The following is a 25662-nucleotide window of genomic DNA, read 5'->3' on the forward strand; positions in this document are numbered from 1 at the left end:
GTGGCCTCTCCCGTTGCGGAGCACAGGCTCCGGACGCGCAGGCTCAGTGGCCATGGCTCGCGGTCCGCGGCATGTGGGATCTTCCTGGACCGGGGCACGAACCCGTGTCCCCTGCATCGGCAGGTGGACTCTCAACCACTGCGCCGCCAGGGAAGCTCGAGACCACCTTTTTGTCAGACCTTCTCTGGCCCTCCCACACCCCAGCACTCCTCTTGCTCTGAGATTTATTTTTCTCCAAAGCTTTTCTCACACCTGGCGTAGACTTTACCTAATCATTTTGTTTATTGCCTGTCCTCTTCCTCTAGATTTCGCCCGGGCGATTCACCGCTGTATCCCCAGCACACAGAATACTGCCTGGCACGCAGGTGTTCTACAAGTATTTGTTGAGCAAAACAGCTTCGTGTTTTGTGAAATAAAAGAGGAGGGGAGCGTGCACATTTCTTGTGGGAGGGCAGAATATTGCTGTGTGTTTCCCACGTCAAGAGAACACAGCCTAAGAGGCATGATGAAGGCAGCCATACTGGGTGGAGGATGAGGGATCTGATGAAGAGTCTGAGTTGGCAGTTCTTGTGTTAGAGGCTCAGATGCAAACACACAGGAAACTCCTGAGCAGGGACCAGGAGCAAGTCGGGGGAGTAGAGGTTTCCTACCTTCCTTCTCTGCCTGGAACAGCAGGAGCCCCGCCCGCTCCGGAAGCTAGACTCCCCCACCCCCTCCACCTGGAGCCCCCTTGCCGCCCACTCTCCCTTCTTGCAGTGGACAATTGTCCAGACACCAACTGCAGCTCAGAATCACAATGTCCCGGAATCTTCTCTCTAGAAAAGCAACTCCTAAAACTCCATCAAAGCCCGGGTAGGGTGGGAAGATGCCCAGATCCTTCCACGTGAAGAGTCTCCCTCCTGCTGCCCGTCTTGAGCCGCCAGCTCCTCGCCCTCCGGGTTGTCTCGGCATCAGCCACCAGCTCTGGGCACACTCCTTGTGGGGGGGGGGGGCGGGTCCCAGTCCAGTGGGTGCATCGTCCACATTCCTGGGACAACTCCTCTGAGCAGAGACATGGAAAATCCCACCTCCCGCTGAATGGCTCTGATGCCACAGTCAGGGCAAAGCAAACAAACCCTGTGCCTTACCGACAAACGAAACAAACCACAACAATCTCCTCCTCCAGTGGGATGACGCCCAACACTGCACAGCCGCCCAGAAGCAGCCACAAAGCATCCACAGTAACTTACTTTTCTAGTCATGAAGAATCCCCTTCAGGAAAGCATCGTCGGAGGGAAGACTTGTTTCCAGTCTTTGCATAAGCCTTTTGGTTACATACAAAGGTAAAGCCAAAAGCCTAGTCCAGATTCAGAATGTTCAAAAAATCAAGGTCACGTGATAATAATGAACACGTACACTGTGTGTCAGGGGTAAATCTAAGCACTGTACATTTGCCATTCACTTAAGCCTTCTATCAACTCCATTTAACAGATGAGAAAGCCAAGGCACAGAGGGGCTAAGCAACTCGCCCAAGATCACACAGCAAGTAAGTGGCAGAGTCTGGATTCAAACCCAGAAAATCTGGCTCCAGAGTCTGAGACCTTCACACTCAATCACCTTTCTAGTTCCATAGGGTAAAAAGATCCTCTTCCTTGTGGGAAGAATGACCTCACTGGGGGTTATTACATGTCTGGGATTGGGGCGCCTGGATTATCGGGGCCGTGGTCAAGGGCACTTCCCTTGGGAACTGGTAAACTGGTCCCTACCAGGGCTTCCCTGGTGGCACAGTGGTTGAGAGTCCGCCTGCCGATGCAGGGGACACGGGTTCGTGCCCCAGTCCAGGAAGATTCCACATGCCGTGGAGTGGCTAGACCCGTGAGCCATGGCCGCTGAGTCTGCGCATCCGGAGCCTGTGCTCCGCAATGGGAGAGGCCACAACAGTGAGAGGCCCGCGTACCGCAAAAAAAAAAAACTGGTCCCTACCAAATGCCGGCACACTGGGGAGCAAAGAGTAATAACCACATGAACCCAGTCACCCCATTAACACCTTTCCCCCCTAGATGGCCATGGCCAGCTCCAGCATTTGCAAAATCCAGTATTACAAGGGCTGGCAGGACATGTACAAAAAAAAAACTGGTCCCTACCAAATGCCGGCACACTGGGGAGCAAAGAGTAATAACCACATGAACCCAGTCACCCCATTAACACCTTTCCCCCCTAGATGGCCATGGCCAGCTCCAGCATTTGCAAAATCCAGTATTACAAGGGCTGGCAGGACATGTACCCGAGTGAAGTGGGAGAGGAGACAGGCAATAGAGAGGGGTGGAGAGTGTGGCAAACTGGAAAGTACCAACCTCCTCCATTTGTCAGCTGCCATGGTGGCTGCAGCATGGCCACATCTTCAAGTGTGTAAAGAGGGGCAGAAATCTGGCTCTTGATGTGAAAAGCTACCATTTCAAATGTTGGGGGCCAATTATTTTGAAAATGTACACACTGACTGACAAAACAGAATACATCAAGGAGGATGCACTGTGGAGGGCCCTAGTCATCCTTTGGGTATGACATCCATTTTCATTGACTGGTACCTGAGCACAGTCTGTTCTGATTGGTCAGTAACAGGTTGGCACTCATTCTGATTGGTCAGCACTAAGCTGGAACATCCTAATTGGCCGGTGCCTGTACTCAAGGCAGTCCTATTAAGTAAGTATATCTGAGCATTTTTTCCCCTAAGGAGAAGGGCCATAGCTTTCAGTAGGTTCTCCGACTTGTCTGTGGCCCTGAGGAGCTAAGAACCATCTATTTAAACACTCTGTTTCCTTCATATGTTTTCATTTCTACTGTTTCTGAGCACTGAGTATGCTTAATGCTGGCAGACCTTTTACCTGTTCCCATGCCAGCTCACTCTTGTCAGATCACGATTTTGTATCAGGAGCTGGGAGCCAGCCCCCAAGGCTCAGCTTTGCTTGATCAAGGCCGATCCCGGCCACTTCATTTCTCCTGTCCCACAACTGGCTTAGGAATGGGCCTGCCTCCCAATTCAGCTGTTGAGATACTGGGGCAGGTGGGCTGGGGGCAGAACTGGGGAGACTGGAACATTTATTTTTATACAACACAGGAAAAATAACACTGTATTCTTTTCTGTTCTGTAGATATTTTGCGTCCGTCTACGCGTGGATCTCTGGCAGCCATTCTGCAACCACGAGGAGAACTAGCTTGAGAGATGGAAAGGTCCTTGACGGTACAGACCCAGAAAATTAACTAGATCAGGAACCGTCCTGAATCCAAATTTCTTAATATGTGGAATACTAAACTTTCCTTGCTGTTTAAAGCCATTTCAACTGGGTTTTCTAGTACTGCAGCCAAGAGCATCGCCTAAACGATACACTAGTTCTAGCTGCATGAATCACATATATTCTTAGACTACTAGCTATTTAGAGCACTTCAAGGGACCTTCCTGAGATTACCTGCTGTGTTATTAATCCCAATAACTGAGCTGGGGGGGACTTGGACACTTTTTTTTTTTTGGACATCACCTTTTCTCATTCCCACCTTTTCAGATGACAAGCTGGACCATGAGGTTGGAACGTACCCATGATCACCAGCCAGGCAGTGGCAAAGGCATTCTGACTTGGTCTGGGCACCTCCTCCTGGACGACCCAGTCTCAGATTTGCAAAGTGTCAGGCTCCCAACAAGGTGTGTGCGACAAAAGGAAAGATAAGTGAGAACGGTAAGTTAAAATCTAAGCTGCTGTGCCCAGCTTTTTCCCAACACATTCAGGCTCACGTCCCACGTGAAGGAAACTGGAAACGGGAGGTAACAGATTAGAGACTCAGGGAAGCAAAAAAGACCAAGGAATCTATAAGCAGACCCATAATCAAAGAAAAGGTTCGCCTTTCTTTGAAAAGCTTGGAAAGTGTGTGTACACTCACGTCTTTTTAATTATTCATAGTCTGAGTGTATTATTTTTAATTATTCATTTTTAGCGGTATTTTCTTTTGACTAACCCACCACCAGCCATCATCCTGTTGTACAGATGGGGTCCCTTCATTCCTGAAACGTGCTGCCGTCAAATGTGGAGAAATGATACCCAATCTGAGAAGGCAGCGTGTTCAAGAAAGCAGAGAAAGGGACTTCCCTGGTGGCGCAGTGGTTAAGAATCCGCCTGCCAATGCAGGGGACACGGGTTCGAGTCCTGGTCTGGGAAGATCCCACATGCCGCGGAGCAGCTAAGCCCCTGAGCCACAACTACTGAAGCCCGCGCGCCTAGAGCCCGTGCTCCGCAACAAGAGAAGCCATCTCAATGAGAAGCCCGCGCACCGCAGCGAAGAGTAGCCCCTGCTCGCCGCAACTAGAGAGAGCCCGCGTGCAGCAACGAAGACCTAACGCAGCCAAAAATAAATAAATAGATAAATTTATATATAAAAAAAGAAAGCAGAGAAAGCCTCCCCTTGGAGGTGAGGCTGGTTCTTGCACATAATGTAACAACCACATGGCTCTGTGACCTGTCCGCGGTGCTGCCCCTTGTTTGTTTATGTATGTATGTACGCGTGCATGCATGCCTCGCCGTGCAGCATGTGGGATCTTAGTTCCCCGACAACAGGTCAAACCCACGTCTCTTGCAGTGGAAGCACAGAGTCTTAACCACTGGACCGCCAGGGAGGCCCCTGTCACTTGTTTACACGATATGCCATGCTCTGCAGTGCTGACCCCGGGGGTGGACTCACCTTTGCTGGAGCTTGTCTAGGGAGGACAGGAGCATGCGAGGTGGGCTGGATCTCTGGGAGGAAAAGGGGAGGAGCCACACCTGACGGCCTCAATTGGTTCCGGGAAGTAAGAGGTGAGGCCAGTCTGCGCAAAGAGCCCTGGGGAGAGCGGTGCCTGATGTAGGCACCTGTTCTTCCAAACATCACCCCACACACCGTGAGCACTGACGCCTGCACAAGGGCTCTACTCTCCTGTCCAGCCTAGGCGCTGCCCCTGCCACTCTCTGCTTCTGCCCCGGGTCCCACACCCTGAAGGTCAAGGTCTTGGTTGCTACAATTCACCCCTCTCTCTCTTGCATATCACTTCTTCTCCCTACATTCATTTCCCATTCAACACAGAACAAAACAAAACTCCATGGATCTACATTCCCCCCAGCTCTCCCCCAGTTTCCCTGCTCTCTGCATAACGAAGCTCCACTTCCCTGAAGCCCTTCACCAGCCATGTCCATGCTCCCAAGCCCAGGGGTCTCCGCCCCCCATGCCTTCCCAGCAGCATTAACTCCCTCCTCTCGAAGCACGTTCCTCCCAGGATTCTGGGTCGTCATGCTCTTTATTCTCTCACTGTCACCCCATCTCAGTCTCCAGGGCTGAATTCTGCTCCGTGTCCAATCCTCTCACTTGGAAACACCCTAGTTTTCATCCTTGGACCACTCCTCCACACCCTCTCCCTAGATGATCTCATGCCTACAGCTTAAGTACCATCAATACTCGGATGCCTTCCGAGTCTTAGATCACCAGCCCCTCATCTCTTGAGCTCTGGTCTCCCATATTCAACTGCCAACTTAACTCCTTGACTTCCGTGTCTAACAGGCGCCCCAAACAAGCATCACCCTTGATTATCCGCTTCCAAACACACTGGCCTCCGAGCTCTCCTCCTCGTAGCCAACGGCCTCCCCATCCACCTGCTGTCCTGGACCGAACACCTGGCTGCCATCCTTGCCTCCTCTCTCTTCTAGCCAGGGTCCCTCCAAGAAACAGATTCATGACAGATGGTTTAAGTGAAGAGCGTTTACTGAAAGGGCTACTTTCAGAGAAAGGTTGGGGGAGATACATGTACAACGGACGCTAAGGAGCCCAAAGACCTGTAAGAGGATAAAAAGAATTCTCAGAGGCCAGGAAAGCTGCGTCCCTTCATGGTGAGAAGCGTAATCAGGAAACTGTAACTGAGCAGGAACCCTCCCACATGTCCCCACCTCTTGTCTGTAGACAAGCTTTAGCCTCCCAGGCCTCCCCCCAGTTCCCAAGAGCAAATTTAATCAGAGAAGGAGGAAGTGCAGAAACAAACAAAAGCAATCGAGCAAGACAAAACGAAAACCGTTTGGCCATAAAACAAAATCAGGGCCTTTAGCTCCTCCTCAAGGGCTACAGATAATATCCTGAGCCGCATCCTTGAGTTATTTCACAAACACTGAACCCCCTAGCAGGATGACAGCATGCTGCCCACAAGCACGTAGACCTCAGAAAGGCTGGAACCAGAAGGCTGAGGATGTTGGCTCCCGATCACCTCCCCACCAACCAATCAGAGGTATGTGCACGAGCTGATCACGTACCCTGTGACCCTCTCCCTCACGCTGTCTTTAAAAACCCTTCCCTGACAGCCAAAGCCAAACTCAGGGGGTTTGGGTCCTTTGAATATGAGCTGCCCGCTCTCCTTGCTTGGCGCCTGCAATAAGCACCACATTCTCCTTCACCACCACCTGGCGCCAGTAGACTGGCTTAACGGCGCGTGGCGAGTGGACCCAAGTGTGGTTCTGTAACAAAACAACAAAGCTGCTGCTAAGGTATGAGTGTCTGTGTCCCCTCAAAATGTATATGTCGACATCCTAGTGCCCCAAGTGATGGTAGAGGGGTTTGGGAGGTGCTTAGGTCATGAGGGTGGAGCCCTCAGGGATGAGATTAGTGCCCTTATACGAGACCCCAGAGAGCTTCCAAAGGACACGGCGAGAAGTCTGTGACCTGGAAGAGGGCCTCACCCAACCTTGCAGGCACCCTGATGGTAGACCTCTAGCCCCCAACACTGAGAAATAAATTTTCGTTTGTAAGCTACCCTGTCTGTGATATTTTGTTATTGCAGCTTGAGTGGGCTAAGACAGCCAAGAGAGATGTGGTTCTGAAGAAAGGTGGGAGCAGTGAAGAAATACCCTAACCTTTTCCTCCTACTAGTGCTTCACATTGGACAAACTAGTCAGAAATCAGAGAGTCGGAGGCTGGATGATGTGCTCCCAGGGGTCAGCCTCTGGGGGGTAGAGCAGGAGGAGGGCAGAGGAGGGACAGAGGTGGCACAGAGAGAGAACAGAACAGCAGGCCCTGGTACTGACCTCAGAGGGCCCAGAAGAAAACAAAAGCCGAGGCCGACTTGAGAGCAGCCTGAACCGTGAACACACTGCCTGCTCTCCTACAGATCCATCGGCAGAAGACGAAGCCCTCCTGGATCAAGGCGGTCAATTACTGGATGACCACTAAACCATGCAGACAAAGGGACAACCCTCAGGAAAGTAGGCTTAAGATAAGGACACGAATTAAGGATAAAAACTGATAGCCACACCCCATAGAGTGAGACCTCACAGATTCAGCCTAGGCAAGTTACTAGGCAAAGAAACAAAAGAAATAAACTGAGATGCAGCAGCAACAGGCCTTAAGTGGGAGATCAGGAGGCGGCTAACAGGTAAATAACGCAGAGACAATATATTACCTAAAAGGTCCAGTTTGAGACAAAAAATGATGAGATATGCAAAGAAACATTAAAATGGGACTCATACTCAGGAAAAAAGCAAGCAATAGACAACGTCTCTCAGTGCCCCCAGATTTTCAGTGTAGCAAAGAGTTCATAGCAACTATCATAAATCCGATCAAAGACCTGAAGGAAACTATGCTTAAAGAATTAAAAGCATGACAGTAATGCGCCAACAAATAGAGAGTCTCAAATGGACAGAAACTACATTTCTAAAAAGGACCCATTTGAATAAATTAGAGTTGAAAAGTAGGATAACTGAGATGAAGAAAAATATACTACAAGGGTTCCACAGTAGATTCAAGGTGGTAGAAGAAAGAATCAGTGAACCTGAAGTTACAGCAGTAGAAACTACCCAATATGAGGAACAGAAAGAAAAAATATAGCAAGTCCCCTACATACAAACCTTCAAGCTGTGAAGTTTCAAAGATGCGTACGTGTGAGCCGTCAGCGTCAGGCGTGAGTGCAATTGCAGGTCGCCCTCCGTCCGCTATTGCTGACGGTCCTTCAGCTCTACCATCTCCCACCTCCTCTCCCTCCTCCAGTCAGTAACTCTTCCTGCCTGTTCACTCGATGCCAGCCCCTGTGTGCCAGCTGTTGTACTGGTACTACTGTACTTTTCAAGGGACTGTATAGTAAGATTAAAAATGTTTTCTTTATTTTTTGTGTTTGTTTTTTATGTATTATTTGTGTGAAAAGTATTATAAACCTATTACAGTACAGTACTATGTAGCCGACTGTGTTAGTTGCGTACCTTGGCTGACTTTGTTGGACTTAACGAATAAATGGGACTTACAAACGCACTCTTGGGACGGAGCTCATTCACATGCAGGGGACTTACTGTATTGAAGACAAATGAAGTGACCCTCAGAGACGTGAAGGAGAGCGTCAAGAACACCAATATACATGTAAGCGGAGTGCCAGGAGAAAAGAAGAGAAGGAGCTGGAGAAAATACTTGAAAAAATACTGGGCAAAAGCTCCCCAAAATATTCAGAGATCCATACCTGGACCCCTCATAATCAAACTCCTGAAAGACAACAAGAAAACCCTGAAAGCAGCAAGAGAAAAATGACATCTGATACAGGGGAGCATCAATGCCATTAAAACCCAAACGATAACAGCTCAGTGACACAACGGGGAACAGAAAGCAATGGGATGACATATTCAAGGAGCTGAAATCAAGAAAGAACTGTGAACCAACAGGTCAACGTCCAGAGAACGAGCCCTTCAGAACTGAAGGTGAAATTAAGGCATTCCCAGATAAAGGAAGACTGAGAGAATTTGCTACTAGCAGACTGTCTTACAGAAATACTAAAGGAAGTCCTTTTAGCTGAAATAAAATGATTCCAGACAGTGATCTGAATCTGCAGGGAGAAACGAAAGGCCCCAGAAACGTAAATCGGTGTGTTAGCATAAAAGGCGCTGCAAAGACAGCTTTAAGTCACAAGATTGTGTGAGACAATCATTTTACCCAGAATACACAAAGAACTCTTACAACTCAAAAATAAGACAGCCCAATTTTTAAAGTGTACAAAAGATATAACGGATCTTTCACTAAAAAACATATATGAGTGGTTAACGGACACATGAAAGGATGTGCAGCGTCATTAAACGGTGGAGAAATACACATGAAAACCACAGTGAGATAGCACTCCACACCCACAAGCACTGCTATACTAAAAAAGATAGTCGAGACCCAACGTCAGCACGCGGAGGATCTGGAATCCTTACCCATCACTGGGGCGCGTGTTAAATGGCACAGCACTGGGAAAACAGTCTGGCAGCTTCACATAAACTTCCATATGACCCAGCAATACCACACCTAGGAACCTACCCGAGAGAAATGAAAACAGATGTCCACAGATATAGGCACACAAAGGTTCATAGCAGCATTGCTCGTAATAGCTAAAACGCTAAAACTGGAAATAATTCAAATGTCTGTGAACTGGGGAATGGATAAACCAAGTGTGGTCCACCATAAAAAGCAATAAAAAGGAACACACTACTGATTCAAGCTACAAGATGCATGGCCCTCCATTACATTATGCTAAGTGAAAGGACGCAGATATCAAAGACGACGTACTGTATGATTCCAAGTATTCAATACATGAAACGTCCAGAAAAGACAAATTTATAAAGAGAAAGCATGACCAGAGGCCCCTCGTGCTGGGAGCGGGAGGCAAGGATTGGCAACAAGTGGACATTTTTGATGGAAATGTTCCGAAGCTGGAAGACTGTGATGGTCACACAAGTCTACAGATTAACTAAAAATCATAGCATTATGCAGTTAGGATGGATGAATTCATGGTAAATTATACCTCAGAGAGCACGTAAGGGACTTCCCTGGTGGCGCCGTGGGTAAGACCCTGCACTCCCAGTGCAGGGGGCACAGGTTCGATCCCTGGTCGGGGAACTAGATCCCACATGCGCGCTGCAGCTAAGGAGCCCACATGCTGCAACCTAAGACCCGGTGCAACCGAATAAATAAATAAATAAATGGCACTTTTAAAAAGATCAAGGTGTGGCAGGCAATACACTCCTATCACCCCAGGCCTTCGGCCTCTGCCCTTTAAGCAAATTGAGACCCTCCCCTCCCCCCCCCACCCCCCGCCTCACTGTACCCAGGCCTCCAGCACAAGCCAGGGGCTCAGAGTTCCACGTCTGGGGAAGCACAGAAAGACACGGGTGCCGGGAGCTACGTGGACCAAGTCTTGGTCCTGCAAGACCCAGCCCTACGACCCAAGGCCACCCCAGCTTGCAGACGGGGACTTCTGGGGGGCTTTGAGCCCAGGGGGAGCAGATCCCCTCTGGGCACATGGCAAGCAGCTGGAGAGCTCTGTCCACACGCGGCCATTGTCCTCGGCCTCCCGCCTGCCTCCCTGGCCACACCCCATCACTCGTATCTTTGCTGCGGGGTGTCACGGTCCCCCATCTGGTCTACCCGTTACCCGTGCTCTGCACTTCAGGCAGCCTTTGCTGTCTGTCCGCCCGCCCCCCCCCCCCGGGTACACTGGACACTGAGACCCTCAGCTGGATCTCCGTCCACAGTCTCACCCGCTGCCTGGCCACCTGGCCTCCCGCTCGGCAGGCGGGACTGTGTCTGCAGCTGCTCCTCCAGGCTGTTCACTATCAAGGCCTCCTTGCTGCTCTATCAACACTGAATCCAGTCATCTCAGATCGTCCCAAATCTGCCCTTGGACGACAGGGCCTGGACCTGCCCAGGAAACTCCATGACAAGCCGGAAGCACGACTGGCACGGGGACATAGCAGCAGCGCTACCGCCGTGCCAGCCGCTGTCTCCATAGGGGTTTCTGCCCAGGAGCGTTCTCCACAGTCTCCTTCCAGAAGAACCAACTTAGGTGAGGTAACCGTAAACCTCAACTACAGTCCGGGAAGGCTCTCCAGGACTCCCACCCTCCGTTCCGCAGAGGAGGGGACCGAGGTGTGGGGAAAGAATATTGCCTGCACCCTATGTTCACAGCAGTACCATTCACAACAGGCAAGACATGGAAGCAACCTAAATGTCCATCAACAGAGGAATGGATAAAGATGTGTGTGTACACACACACACACACACACACACACACACACAATGGAATACTACTCAGCCATAAAAAAGAACAAAGTAATGCCATTTGCAGCAACATGGGTGCAACTAAAGACCATCATATTAAGTGAAGTGAGTCAGACAAATACCATATTTGTCATAATACTTATACGTGGAATCTAAAATATGACACAAATGAACATATCTACAAAACAGAAACAGATTCACACACATAGAGAACAGACTTGTGGTTGCCAAGGGGGCGGGGGTGGGGGAGGGAAGGATTGGGAGTTTGGAATTAGCAGAGACAAACTAGTATATATAGAATGGATCAACAACAGGGTTCTACTGCAGAGCACAGGGAACTATGTTCAATAGCCTGCTATAACCCAAACTGGAAAAGAATATTTGAAAAAGTGGACATTTATGTGTAACCGCATCACTTTGCTGCATAGCAGAAATTAACACAACACTGTAAATCAACTAGACTTCAATTAAAAATATATACATCGCCTGCCATTTCAGTAAACAGTGAATGTTGGCCACTCTCAAGCCATCACCACTGTGGCCGCCCTGACTGGGCACCCTGAGGGGATTCAGGATGGAGAAAAGCAGCACACTGGCCCTAGACAGCTAAGGTGCACATCCAAGGTATCACTTCAATGAGCCCAGACTCCTGCATCTCCCATACATAGAAAAGCACTAAAATCATTACGCTGAGATGTGTCTGTTTTTGTGATTAGCAGCAATCTCCTGATGTTCGACTGCTTGTTTTGTTTTTTGATTTTTTCCAACAAAAACTCCTATACATCCTGGCTACTCCCCGACCTCTTTGGAGCGGCCCCTCGGAGCGATCTGAGAGGCCGTACCCCGGGCTTACAGCCTCAATAAAGACACCAAATAAAACATCTCCACTTTTCGGTTGTGTGTTTTTCTGCAGTCGACAGAGGTCACAGGCCCGCCGGCTGAACCTGCCGACCCACTGCCCTCGCTCGCCCGGACCACGCTGCCTTTTCTGGAACTTACCCCTTTCTCACAGGCCGGCCCTTAACCGTTTTCCTGGTTTAGAAACCTGCTCGTTCAAGGGAGACAAGACCGGAAATGACGACCGGATGTTGCCCGAGCGGCAGACGAAACGACGGCCGTCTAGGGCCGTAGACGTACGTACACGGCGTCCTCTCCGAAGGCGTAGGTGCGTCTTCAGCCCGCCGGCAGCTCGGACGGGGGACGCCTCCGCAGAGCGCGCCGTCCCGTCCACACCACACCCTGCGTCCAGTCTTAAGCAAGGCGGGCCCCGGCGCTGGAGGAAGCAACATATGTGCGGCGTGCGCTGCGCTCTGGAAACCAGGCGGAGACGCCCCCAGGCCTTGCTCGGCTGCCCTCCAGAGGCCGGGCTTCGCCCTCGTCTCCCTCTGGAGTCCATTCTCCCTGAGGCTCACCGTCATGGCCCAGGGAAACGTGCTGCGTGTTAGCTGAAACAGTAGCCTCAGTTGTCACAGGGGTTCCCGCCAAGCACACGAGTCACAGCCAGGAGAAGATGCAGACTGACCCCCGGCCTGCCCCCCGACCCTGACCCCTGAACCCCCGGGGGCCCGGCCCCCTGACCTGGGGGTGCCACCCTTTAAACCTGTGGAAGGATGTGGGCTTCGCTTTAGGGAAGAAATTAACAACAATTCGTTGGAAGAGGTCCCAGAAAGGACGCGGCCGCTGGTTGACTCGCAAGCCGGCCCCCGCCCCGTCCCCGGATGTCCGCTCCACCCTCCGGGGCCACCGTCGACAGAGCAGGTGTGGAGACCCTGGCGCGGCGTGGGTGCCCGAACCCTGGGAAGGCGTGTCTCTCTGAGCTCTGAGATGCGGCTGGCGGGCAGTGACCTTGCCCCGCAGTGCCCCAGACAAAGCCTCCAAGGGAAGCTGAACGGCCACCTCCCACCCGGAGGGGCTGCTTCCCCGCCCTCTGGGTACCTTTCCACCCGGAAATGCCCAAGGGTGCGAACCCGAAAACTCCATTCAGGCGATAAGCTTCGTATTCTTGAAGCATAGACAAAGGCACTAAATTACTGAATGTGCACATCAAGACTGCAGCTTGAAAGTCCCTGCGAAGTAGAGGAAAAGGCAGTTACAGGTCACGTGTCAGGGTCCCCCTCCATGGACTGATGTGCTCCAGGACTAGCTTATTTGTCTTTTTTTTTTTTTTTTTTTTTTTGCGGTACGCGGGCCTCTCACTGTTGTGGCCTCTCCCGTTGCGGAGCACAGGCTCTGGACGCGCAAGCTCAGCGGCCATGGCTCACGGGCCCAGCCGCCCCGCGGCACGTGGGATCCTCCCGGACCGGGGCACGAACCCGCGTCCCCTGCATCGGCAGGCGGACTCTCACCCACCGCGCCACCAGGGAAGCCCCTCTTTCTTTTTTTATATTCTGGATTTTGAACATCACTTTCCAGCATGGTTAGAATTCAGTGAGGGTTACGGATTAAGGAAATTCCACCTAATAAAAACTAAAAGAGGATTAAGGAAGGTATAGAGGCTAAATAACTCAGAATATGGGGGGAGGGGGTCGCCCTGTTAATAAATGTTCATGAGAACCTGTCAAACTGGCAGAAGCATTCAAAGTCAAAACCCCTGGATTGGCAGTTGTTAATAGCAAGAATTCAGGTGGGTTCCTTAGTATGTCCTGCTGATATCTGAGACACGAACCACAGAAGCTTGTAATAATAACAACAGTAATAAATAAAACAATCAAAAACACCTAGAATTATTAACTCACATTATATCATTACACATAATGGCCAGAGGTGATTTTCATAGTAGAATTTATTAATGGATATGCAATAAAATATCTCCCCAAAAATCTTTACAGAAATGAACACGAGGCAGAAAGTAAATATTTCTTTTTTGGTTCTCTGAGATTTTTTTTAATGTAAACATGAAATATTTGAAGAAATGATAAAAAGTAACAAATGAACCTGTATGTGTATTTTTAAAAATCTCATTTCAAATAGGTACATGAGGCTTAGACATACAAAATGTGTTACCTGATGGATGACTTAAACACCTAAGTACAAATCAAAAAGCACTTCCATATCTTCAACTAGAAAACACAGATTCAGTAAGTACTTCAAATCCAGAAAGAATGTCTTGAAAAAATACAGTAAGAATTATTATGAGAGGTGGGGACTAAAAAGACTTAACTTGAAGGGAACAGTGGGACACAGGGGGAGCACAAAGTTCCTCCGCACAGGGACATAATCATACAGACAAATGTTTGGATGTACAAAAGTTACATTAATACAAGCATGATCTCTAGAAATTTAAATATCCTTCAGGACAAGTCACACCTTCAACTTAAGCACAAATCAGGGAGCGTGTCCCACTGACAGGCTTTTTAAAGATTTAAGAAATATATATGCTAGAGCCAGGATACTCCTATAGGAATTCGGACTACACAGTGATGACCAGCAAGTAAATAAAATGCATAAATACAGACTTAAGCCTAAGCTAAGCAGTTAGATGTATAAAGTATGAATGAGTGAAATTCATAATTGTACTGAATAAGGAACACAGTTTCTAAACGGTCCAATATAATTCACACTTAACAGTTTGCAGTCAAGAGTATCTATATCAGTTTTCAAGCCAACGTTAAATACAGTCTTGTGCTTACACAATCGCATACAGAAGTAATAAGAGTTAACTATATTCTGAGTATCCTTCACATGTTCATTTAAAATTTTGACGAGATGCTATCTTATAGATGTCCATTCACTAGTAAGATTTCATACATTTTACAGTCTAAAAATAAAGCATATTATACTAAAAATAATGAGTAATAAAAATGTTAATTATCAAAGATTCCTGTAAACTTTGGGAATTAACTTTTAAAGTTTAGCAGAAGAGTAGGTACTGAACAAGAACATTTAGGTGATCTGTACAACGGCTGAAATTTAAAAGAATTACGTAATGTCTGGGAATAATCCCCTTGAGTTTAAAATTTGGTTTTATCACCATCTTAAATTGAGACTTTATCAGTGTTAAACAGGGAATCACAAACCTTATTTTGTAATGAGTAAAAGAAGAGACCATTGTCTTTACAGTGCAGTAACTAATTTATTATCTTGGGTAATGACACAGCTGAAGTGGAGCTGAGTACAATAATCGAGCTTTTCCCGCAGGGTGTTGGGCGCATTTAAACCTTATAAATCAATTTTAACAGAAGGCACTGCAAAGGCTTTTGGGGGAACCTTGCAACCAATGTCCTCTAGGCCGATGGCAAACTTTGTAAACAACTGTGCAAAAATGGCTCTAATATCATGAACCTTCCTATTTCTTTTAAAAGGCAATAGTTAATATATAAAATTGGAGTAAATTAAGATGTTAATATATTAAACAATTTATAAACATTTAAAATTATAGATATCTTACAAAACAGCTCTGTGATAATAAAAATAATTTTCGCAAACATAAACACAAACACAGTACAAAAACGTCTCAATCAGCATGTTAGCTGGGAGAGGGAAGAAAGTCTTAGACCTCACATCTAAGAGCTTCATAACATAAGACATTCCTAATTAAACCTCACATACATTTTTAACACTGAAATATAAAAAAAACTGAAAATTTCAATAATTCCTTATTTTAAGGCCATTGAAACCAGTTTCACATTGTTAATTTTTCGTGGTGTGTTACGTAGAGTCCGAGGATGTCTGGGTTAACTCATCACATCCATTCCGCTTTTCTCACCAAACAATACATTCTGTTGCGTTTTCTCCTTGAATTCACTAATAAAAAGTCAGCACTCAATGCCACGTGTCACAATGTCTAGGACTCATTCATGAAATGGGAGGAGGCTCATTTGCTGCAGATGTGGTCTGACTCCAAGGATAAACGGCTCTTGGGACATGGTTGCTATGACAATGTTGTTGCCAGGATAATTCCAAGGATCACAAGCAAAATAACTACGCAAATAATAATGAACATCATTTTCTGCAAGATAAAGAAAAACATGTATTAATTTGCAAGATATCAAAGGAAAGAAATCACTAACGTCATTTCCTAACAAAAGTCTCCTGGAATTTGAGATGTTTAAAATACAAGCCCATCAACAAGAACGAACCCCTACAGGTCATAGAAAAGGGAGGGGTGGGGAAGGAAAGTTCCAGAGGCAAAGCACTAAGTTATAGACACATGTATATTAAATGAATTTAATAACTTAAAATACGTATTATTAAGACAACAACTATTTACTCCTGGAGGTAAAAGGCAATGTCTACTTGACACCATGTGGGGTCTTCATGAACACGTTCTATTGATCACAAGAAAATCCCAAACAGTTATTTCTTGGATGCGTTGTACATCTTTTTAAAACTTTAAATGGATTTATTTCTCACTTGCTGAAAAAAATCTTATTTATACCTTTTTTTACATTGAGGTGTGATACAAGGAAGAAATCAACAAGCCATTAACTCGGTCTCCTGCTGCATCTGGGGCCCAGAGCAAGGCAATATTAACAGTAACTTTTTGCTGTCTATTAACAAGCCCTCGCACAGCTGAAAAGCTAAACAACCTTTGGCTTAAGAAATCTAGCCTCTCCGGGAAGCCCGTCTGGCCTGCGGGAGAACAGGAGGAATTCACGAAGATGAAAGGCACACCACGCTGTCTGACTTCCAGTTCTCTTTGTAAACAGCAGAGATTCATCATTTTAAATTACAGTTACCGAACTCATGGCACACTTTCATCTGAGAAATCACAGCTGCTCAAACCGGCCAGCTCTGCATCGGTATTAGCCTGCCAAGAGCGCCATCGATTACTGCATGAAGGGGAGCACGGCCGGGCCCCTCGGTAAACCTTCACGTCCATTATGCAGAACCCCGGGACCACTGCCTTCAGGACATCACGCCCTCAAACTTCCTGTTGCTTGTTAACGTTACGGCATTTCCTGGAAAGCGAGGACGTGGTCCCGACCATGTTCGCATCGTCCTCACGTGTCTCTCGGGGAGCCTCTCTCAGCACCTTTCTAGACACACCTTTTTCCTTCAGCCTATCACCCCTCCTTTCCCACTGGCATCGCCCTTCAGCTCCGGAACCTGCTCCACATGCCCCTGTCAACCTCACTGCCCCCAACCACCTTGGAGAACCAGGAGACCCTGACTCTCGCTGCCGAGTCTCTGGGTAGCACGTAAGTGCGTGCTTGCTCCCACATCTGGCAGAGGTGCTCTCCTGACTTCCACGGTAGCTGAGCTCCTGCACTCTCAATGCCATAGATTTAATGACCATTCTTGCCCAATAACCTGCTCACAACTCAAGCCAAATGCCTGGACTTCTCCTTGGTGGCCCACGCACACCCCTGGGAGTCAAGCCACCACCTACTACACGTAAATCCTGGGCCACGTGTCCTCTTGGCAGTGTCGTTGGATAGAAAACCGGGCACCCTGGCCTCGCTGCAGGGCTCCAGGGAGGAGGATTCCCTCCACACAGGCCTACAGGCCCCGAGGAGGGCTGTGCCGAACTACCTGCTGCAAGAATAGTTTTTCGAAAGTATAATTAAAGACACCAAACACTGCGTTTGTGTTAAAAAAAAAAAAAAAAAAAAAAAACCTGTTGGTGTGCTCTCTGATGTGCTTCTTATTAATGAGCGTTGTTTTGTGTTCATTCGTGCTTAAAGGCATGAAGGTACACCACCGGGCCAGGCCCAGGGCACACAGCAAAGCCCAAGGCTCCCAGGGAACCCTGCTGGGAGGAGCCTGCCCTCGTTCCACCGCATCACCACAGCATCCAATCTAAAATTAAGTTTATCTTTAGTGGAAGTGCATCCCACTAGCCATATTATGGCCACTAGGAAAAGCTAAGAAAATACATAGTTCATAAAAAATTATAAAAATAGTTTTTAAATACCACCATTATTAATGAAGGGAAATCACATATACCACTTGTTCAGCAGACGTAATAGGAAAGCATGGAAGGATACATGAACATCCTGCCTGATGAAAACAGAGAGCCTTCCTTCCTTCCGCCTTCTGAAAAAGTGGATCGCTAAAAAACTCCACATCCCAGAGCTTCTAACGGGAACTACCTCGAGTGCAAGGTGGTGGCTCATGTGAACGCTGGGACAGTAACTGCAAGGGCCCCTCGCCTGTGGCGGGTCCTCAGTGCACAGATGCTCACACTGAGAAACTCCTCGTCTTCTCTTTAAGAAAGTGCCAAGTGTCTACCAAGGCAGCAGTTGCTTTCACGATAAAATAATGACTTCATCGAGGACCACTTGTCACAACTAGATATAATTTTAATCACAGTGATCACGCCGAACAAACGTTTTACGATACATAACTGGTGTGTCCAAACTCACTACGCCAGGCAGCATTCTAACTTAAGAGTCAATGCAAGAAGGGTGATTCCAAATGCATAAAGCGGAGGAAAACACAACATCTACTGAAGTTTGGAGAGGGGTGATACTCACACAGAAAACAAAAATAAAGATACTCTAAATAAAGAACTGAATATCTTCTGTATTCCGAATCCTTAAGAATTAACAGGCATGCTCACTCAGCACAAGGTTTCTCTTTAATGCGGCCACATTTACAACAACCTAGACGCTGACAAATGGAAACAAGGGAGACGAAGTCTTTCAATTCCACTGAGTGTTCTTCACAGCTCTCGTTCCATTCCCTCTAATTCCACAGTAAAATGATGAGTAAATAAATAGAGTTCACAGAGCAACTTTCGGCTGTTGCACTTATTGAAGAGTTAAAACTTAAGAGATAAATTAAACATTACAGTTTATTTTTTTAATTGAGAATTAATCCTCACTGCTAAGGTTATTCCACTAATGAAGGGCTCCTTTAAGAAGGAAGCATCCTCCCGGACCAAAAACAGAAGACTGGAGAGTCAGGGGCTGCCGCCTGCGCCGCCGTCACATTTAGTAACAGAGGCAAACCCAGCCGAGGCTTCGAAACCACCAGGGAGACGACCCTGGTTTAGAAGTGCACGGCCGCCCGGCCTAAGCTGGCTCTCGCCACAGAAGTCAGGCAAACGCTCCGCTGGCAGCCTCTCATTGCTTTCCAGTAGTTGTTAATTGGGCAAAGTACCACCATTAGCTAATTGGGCGAGTGAACAAGCAGATTAGTTGAGTTACTTACTGCCGCGCCGGCAGGGAGGCATGCACGCTGACGTCAGCCACCACATCACGTGCCAACTGATAAGCCAATAATTAGAGCAACCACAGCCACCAGAACTAGTGACACAGCAACAATTATCCACTTTTTCTGTCAAAGAAAAGCAAGCCGATTACATCGTGGTTAATTCCACACCGCCGTGTTAGAGGACATCATTCGTTTAAAATCAAAGACTCTATTGGAATTCGTTTTAAAATCTAAGTTATGGGACATCGATTAATTCTGCTTGACAACTTTCAGTTCTCATAAAGACGGGTTTTTAATTTAATGAGGTCAGACTACTTGGAGATAAACTGTTATAGAACTCGAAATATTAGGTTTCATCAATGAGAAAGCTGCATGACCACATTCTTTCAGTAAATTTCTGATGGACTGAGACATACAGCTGATTTTTTTTCACGTATACAGAGCTATGTAGCCAGGTCAGTGAACTCAGAAATCAGTTATCTATGTAATAAGCCCCTACACTCTTTTCTTTCTTGTTTGTTTGTTACTGGCCGTTAAGTCCTTCACTGCCCCTGCCACGCCGTGTAAAACAAACCACACTCCACTAGGGCCGTCTGGTCTCTCAGGGGCTAACTCAGCTGCCCCGGGAATGGAACCAGGACACCAGGAGAGGGGAGGGACGGCCAACATCTCAACAACCACGCACCTAACAGCAGAGGGAGAAGCTGAGCAAGCTGTGTGTGGTTTCAGATGCCAGGCCTTGAGTCAGAGAGATGGTAATAATTTTTGAAACAAAACATCACGTTCTGACCAGTGGCCACTCCAGGTAGCGCACTGCTCCCAGCCACCTGCCAGAACGAGGCTTGCTCTGCCGGTTCAGGATAAAACGTATCCCCCGACCACCTTTTATCTCTGTAAAACCAGGGAACTTCTCATGGAAATTTTCGTTGGACTGACGTGCTGTTTAGGTCATGGAGAAAGGAAGGGAACTGCCCTTTTTTAATGATTTTTTTTAAGTGAAAGTCCATTTCGTGCCTGGACCAGCCAAAGCACGTCACACGCGGACCTCATCACCTCACTTTACTTTAAAGGTCAATATTTGAAAAGGTGGTAACACAGAATGATGTAAGAAACCATGCCTTACGTCTCAGAGATAATTAACACTCAGATATTCCTAAGAAAAAGCAGGGTGCGATGCTTTGCAGGCTGACATTAAAGCCCAGACGTGCATCTTATTTGAGAACGTCCATGGGCCATTGTTACGGGTAAATCCGCGCTCAGAATCTGACTATGTTTCCTGAACGTTTTGAAACTCCCTCTTTACAAGGAGTTTTTGAAACTCCCTTTTTTGCCATCACATTGGAAACCTCCCCTGACTGGCACTGAGACAGCCGTCTCCCAGCAGGTGGGAGGGTGACAGGCCCTGAAAGCACGGGTTTGGTGCTTCGTGTTGCTCCTTTCCACACTGGAGAGAAAGGGACCAAGAAGTAATGGGTGAGGTCACACAGTGAGACACACAGTTTTCCAGTCCCTGAATCAGAACTTAATTCTGTGGTTTCGCTGTTTTCTTAGAAGAGCTTTCACTCACACACGACACACGTTAAGATTCAGATAAAGATACTAAAACTCGTTTACAAAGCTTCAACGCGAGTGCTATGTAACATCTTTGGTCCACGGTCTCAAATAATTCTCTTCTTTCCTCCAAACCGAAGGATTAGCAAATAACGTAAACAAAGAATAAAGTGCTCACTGCGTAAGATGTGTAACCAATGGTTTTTAGAACTTCCAGTCCCATGAGTTTCGTTATGTCCCTCCACATAATGGCCCAAGACACAGAGAACTCTGGAATTGGAACCCATGCAACTGAGAAAAGCAGAGAGACCGACTTCGGCTGCAAAGGGTTTTCATTACTTAAAACCAACAGGGTTCACAGTCAACATAACGTATCTGATAAACTTCAAACGTTTTAGCAAAAAGAATTACTTCGGTATTCAAATGAAACATTAATGTAAGAAGTTTTCATTTCTTGGAATACCTGTTAAGTGGGCTTGCATCGATGTACGCACACTCAAAACCAAATCCAGAGAAAAACGCACTTTAATTCTTAAGGACCAAACTCACCCTTCTTGCTTTGCTTTGATATTTAATAGCTTTTTTCGTTTCTTCTTTAGCATGTTCTACATAGTCTGTGGCATTCATAACGTTTTTTTCTATGTTGTTGATCATTTCACCCTTAAAACAGAAAGTTTCAAACTTAGGAGATACTTTCAAATGACTTAATTGTGTATCTTAAGACAGCCACAGAGCAGCGGTAAAGTTTCCACAGGAACATAACGTGCGTGTAATGGACACCGAATTTTTTTTCACATTTACGAAAAGATGAGACCATTATAAATGTACAATATGCAGAATCATCAAAATCCAACTTATACTATAAAAAGAACTAAAAGGGATGGGCAACAATGCTGATAACTGAAGGCATATCATGTAGACTTCGAGATACGCGTTAACATGAGAGCACTCTTAAAGATGGGCGCAGTGAGCGGGAGGCGGCTAGCTTTAGGCTAAGCAAATATTTACTATTATGCACGTACACACGGTGGACGAAGAAGGACATCTTTTCTAATGGGTAGAAGATTGCTGCAATTTCTTCAAAATACCGTAACCTCAGAATAGCTTACGGTGGCCACTAGGCTGACTAAATTAATGAGGTGCAGCCAGTGAAATGTGGGGTGACAGACACATTACCTGGTCTTCTGTCCACCGGCAGACACAATCTGCAGCAGTGAGCGGTAAAGCATTGAAGAATGACGCAGTTAACTTACTCATTCACACATGTACACTTACTAGTAAGCTCTGATTAAACGCACATGTTGAATTAGACGAGCCAATATAACGCGGCACTAACAGACTTCTAAAAGGAAACAACGGAACAAAGCTAAGAACACATCGATTTTTCTAATGGCAACTAATGCATCTGACATCGAAAAATCCTAATTAAAAGTCCAAGGCGCTCTAAAATCTTTAGTAGTAACAAAACGAATCACTGATTGTCTTATTGTCTAACTGGCTTCCTTCCTGAAAACAAGAAGCTGGTGGCAGCCAGACTCCCAGCTCTCCCCCTTCTGCGCAGTGAGTGGCGCACCGGCCCTCCCAGCAGAAGGGGTGAGCTTGCCCCGTCCCCGCCCTACACTGCAAGTGCACCGCACTGCAGCTCTGCACACATTTTTATGACAAGCTTCCTCAAAGTAAACACTGTTCTTCAAATGTTAGTGGCGACGTGGAGGATGAACCTGGCACCTGGACGGACTTCCCAGTGGTCCTTACATAACCCAGGCAATGAGAAATAGGCCAGTTAGACTCGAACCTTCTTAGAGGACACAAGAGGTCCTGAAACCAGCCTCCGCGGGAGCGAGGACGTGAGTGTGACGTGAATCCTAAGATGACTTGGTACGAATGCTCCCGCTTCACGGGGCGGTCAGCTGATCTCAATGGCCCACTGATCAGTGAGTGACCGAGGGCGAGCCTCGCGCGCTTGCAGAGTCACGGAGGACCTCATTCAGCATCACGAGAGGAAGCGCAAGCACAGCCACAAACCTGACTGGAACCGCCGGCTTGTGCTTCACACTGAATTTTCTGTTTTCAAAAATCTGTATCAACTTCCTCAGTTCCTCACAGGGTCTCCTCACACCCCCGTCACCCCGTGCCGGTGGTACTAGACACCGCGTAGCAAGTGTAAGCTTCTAGTTACGTCACAGCGTATCCCCTTTGGGGCTTATTCTTTCACACATCTCTCCCAATTGTTACTCTAGTATATGGTCCTTACAGAAAACTTGAAAATACATATATTTTAGAGAAGAAGACTAAAATTCCCATAGCCCCACTGTTATTATAGTGCTTGGTATACTTCTTTCCTTCTGTGAGTACTGTTTCATGCAGCTGAGTTCGTGCCATACATACATACACACAGGAGTAGAAGGGCGTGTGTTGTGTACACATTCACGTTTATACATACACGTGTAAGGTTTAGCATCTCCCTCTTATGTCAACTTGAAATTCTGGCACATAACGTTTATGTATTTCATTAAAAGTCCTCCATGAACAAAGACGACGTTGCCTGTGGCTGCCTAACAGGCTGTCCTACGGACACACCACACACAACTTAAGTAAACCAGTCCCCCACTGTGGAAAGCTGAAGCTGTTTACAGCGTTTCAGTCTCACGTGGCAATAACACTACAACTGCTGAATTACGAGACCGCATCCAGAATACTGGCTTTCTCAGGTATACTGGAATCAAACGTAAGATTTTACAGAAAACAGCTCTCTGTCTCGGAGAAGCAGAGACGTGTGTGACTACCTGAGTCTCAACGAGCACGGCCATGTCCACGAACAGCTTGTGCAGCTCTCGGATGCTGGTCTCCAGCCTCATAATGTCTTTATGACGCGACTCAATTTCATTGAGAGCCTGTCTAGTAATCTGTGAATCCGATATAATCTTTGAAAAACAAAAACAGAAGAGAAATACTAATGAACTTACGATTGCTCTGGAAGTTAAAGAAAAAAAATCATCTGTATGTATACAAACACACAAGGCCACAAAGCCACCTGCATACTCACGTCCGACGTGAAAATGGAGGGATTCCCACTTTCCAGCATCTCTTCTAGTTCATCATCAGTGGTAGTTTTTCCAGCTAAAATATTAACAATTAAAAACTCCATTCAGAATGCAGCAATATTTAAAAATGACTTTGGCACCCATAAGTTAGCAACTAAAATCTGAGTTGTTAATATTTTCAACCAATGTTTTTCTAACCTCTCCAATGTATTTTCTTAGGCAAATATTAACGATGAGAGAAATTAACATAAGCCTAAGAAGTAGGAAGAACTGGAAAACACTCATGAAAAATCTTATAATTGGAATGACTAATAAAATCCAATTTTAGTCTGAATAAGGAACAACTATAAAAACGAAACTGATAATACATTCTGGCGTATCAGTTTTCCTACAAGTTTAACTCTGGCTTATAGGAAAAGGGGGTAAGCTAGATCCAGCATATGTTAAATGCACATAATAAAGACTGCAAAATTAGCATCAGAGGCTCTAATACTTTCTGTAGTTTGGGCGTTAATACTTTTTCCTTGAGTTAAGTGTAGTAATGCTGTGTATGAACAGGTTCACAGAAGTTTGGAAAAACCCACTTGAAACATCATCATAATTAAAATATCAGTTAATGTGAATATTCACAGCAGCATTATTCATAATCACCAAAAAGTGGAAACAACCCAAATGTCCATCACCTCATGGATGGATAAACAATGTTAATGTGGTCCATCCACACAATGGAACGTGATGCAGCCGTAAAAAAGGGATAAAACACTGGCGTTTGCTGGAGTGTGGTTGAACCTTGAAAAAACTGTGCTAAGTGAAAGAGACCAGTCACAAGAGACCATATGTTGTATGAGTCCATTCATGTGGATGCCCAAAATGGGCAAAATTACAGAGACAGGAGAATAAGCTGGCAGTAGCCTGGGGCTCGGGGAGAAGTGGGAAGTGCCCAACAACGGGCAGCAAGCTTCCTTCTGGAGTGATTAGAACGGCCTAAAGTTGATTGTGCTGATGTACGAAAAGCCACTGCACTGCACAATTTGAGCATCATTCACATGGTACAGCAACTGTATCTCAATAAAGATGTTAAAATGTCATTATTTATTTTGGGGGGCTGCGTTGGGTCTTCGTTGCTGCGTGTGGGCTTTCTCTAGTTGCAGCGAGCGGGAGCCACTCTTTATTGAGGTGCGCGGGCTTCTCATCACGGTGAGAAGGCGTGTGGGCTCAGTATTTGCGGCACGCAGGCTCAGTAGTTGTGGCTCGCGGGCTCTAGAGCGCAGGCTCAGCAGTTGTGGCACACGGGCTTAGCTGCTCCGCGGCATGTGGGATCTTCCTGGACCAGGGCTCAAACCCGTGTCCCCTGCATTGGCAGGCGGATTCTTAACCACTGCGCCACCAGGGAGGTCCTAAAATGTCATTTAATGAGGTTCACGTTTCCGGCTGCTCCCCCCTCCCCATGCCGTGGGAGACGCAGAGCAGCCCCAGTGGAAGGTGCACCCACAGGGGGCTTGTGTCACAGCTGAGGAACCCTGACCTTCCATAGTGGGGGGTAAGCAAGGCTGCCTAACCTTTATTCAGCAAGCAAACTGCCTTCCGCCCAGAGGGAACCACGAGCCGCATCTTCTAAGGCTGCCTGTTACACAGACAGACACCCGCGGGAGAAAGCCTGGAGCAAAAAGGCAGCGAGTGTCTGCTCACCAGACATGCAGAACCGCGAGACCCACAGGGAACTGTCCCCTGAGATGGGGCAGGAAAGGTTGGGGGACACAAAAAATACAGGAAGAAGTGACGGTTGAGAGTCTTCCAGGTCTCATTAACGCTCTACAAGTAATCTAAAGTCCACTCACCTAGAACTTTCTGAAGGATTTAAATAAATAATAGGTTGGCTGATTCAATGACTAGGAAGCTATGAAAGCACTTTAGGCTT

At 47.0% G+C, this 25662-nt stretch overlaps 1 protein-coding gene across 6 annotated transcripts in view; it reads right to left on the reverse strand.

Moving 5' to 3' along the window:
• Nucleotides 1–13819: 13819 nt before the first annotated feature.
• STX2 (syntaxin 2) overlaps nt 13820–25662 on the reverse strand; it is a 45338-nt gene continuing 33495 nt past the window's right edge. The window contains exons 7-11 of one of the 6 annotated variants that reach the window (XM_030859950.3): nt 23747–23820; nt 23487–23624; nt 21250–21360; nt 19147–19272; nt 13820–15997 (exon numbers count right to left, since the gene is read on the reverse strand). In XM_030859950.3, coding sequence (XP_030715810.1) covers nt 19192–19272; nt 21250–21360; nt 23487–23624; nt 23747–23820 — 404 coding nt within the window. In that variant the 3' untranslated portion in view covers nt 13820–15997; nt 19147–19191. Of the gene's footprint in view, nt 15998–19146; nt 19273–21249; nt 22043–23486; nt 23625–23746; nt 23821–25662 lie in introns of those variants that run through there. The other 5 variants (XM_030859951.3, XR_011377951.1, XM_070046981.1 and 2 more) reach the window with 5 other exon arrangements.

Source organism: Globicephala melas, chromosome 13, assembly GCF_963455315.2.
Source record: "Globicephala melas chromosome 13, mGloMel1.2, whole genome shotgun sequence".
NCBI lineage: Eukaryota > Metazoa > Chordata > Mammalia > Artiodactyla > Delphinidae > Globicephala > Globicephala melas.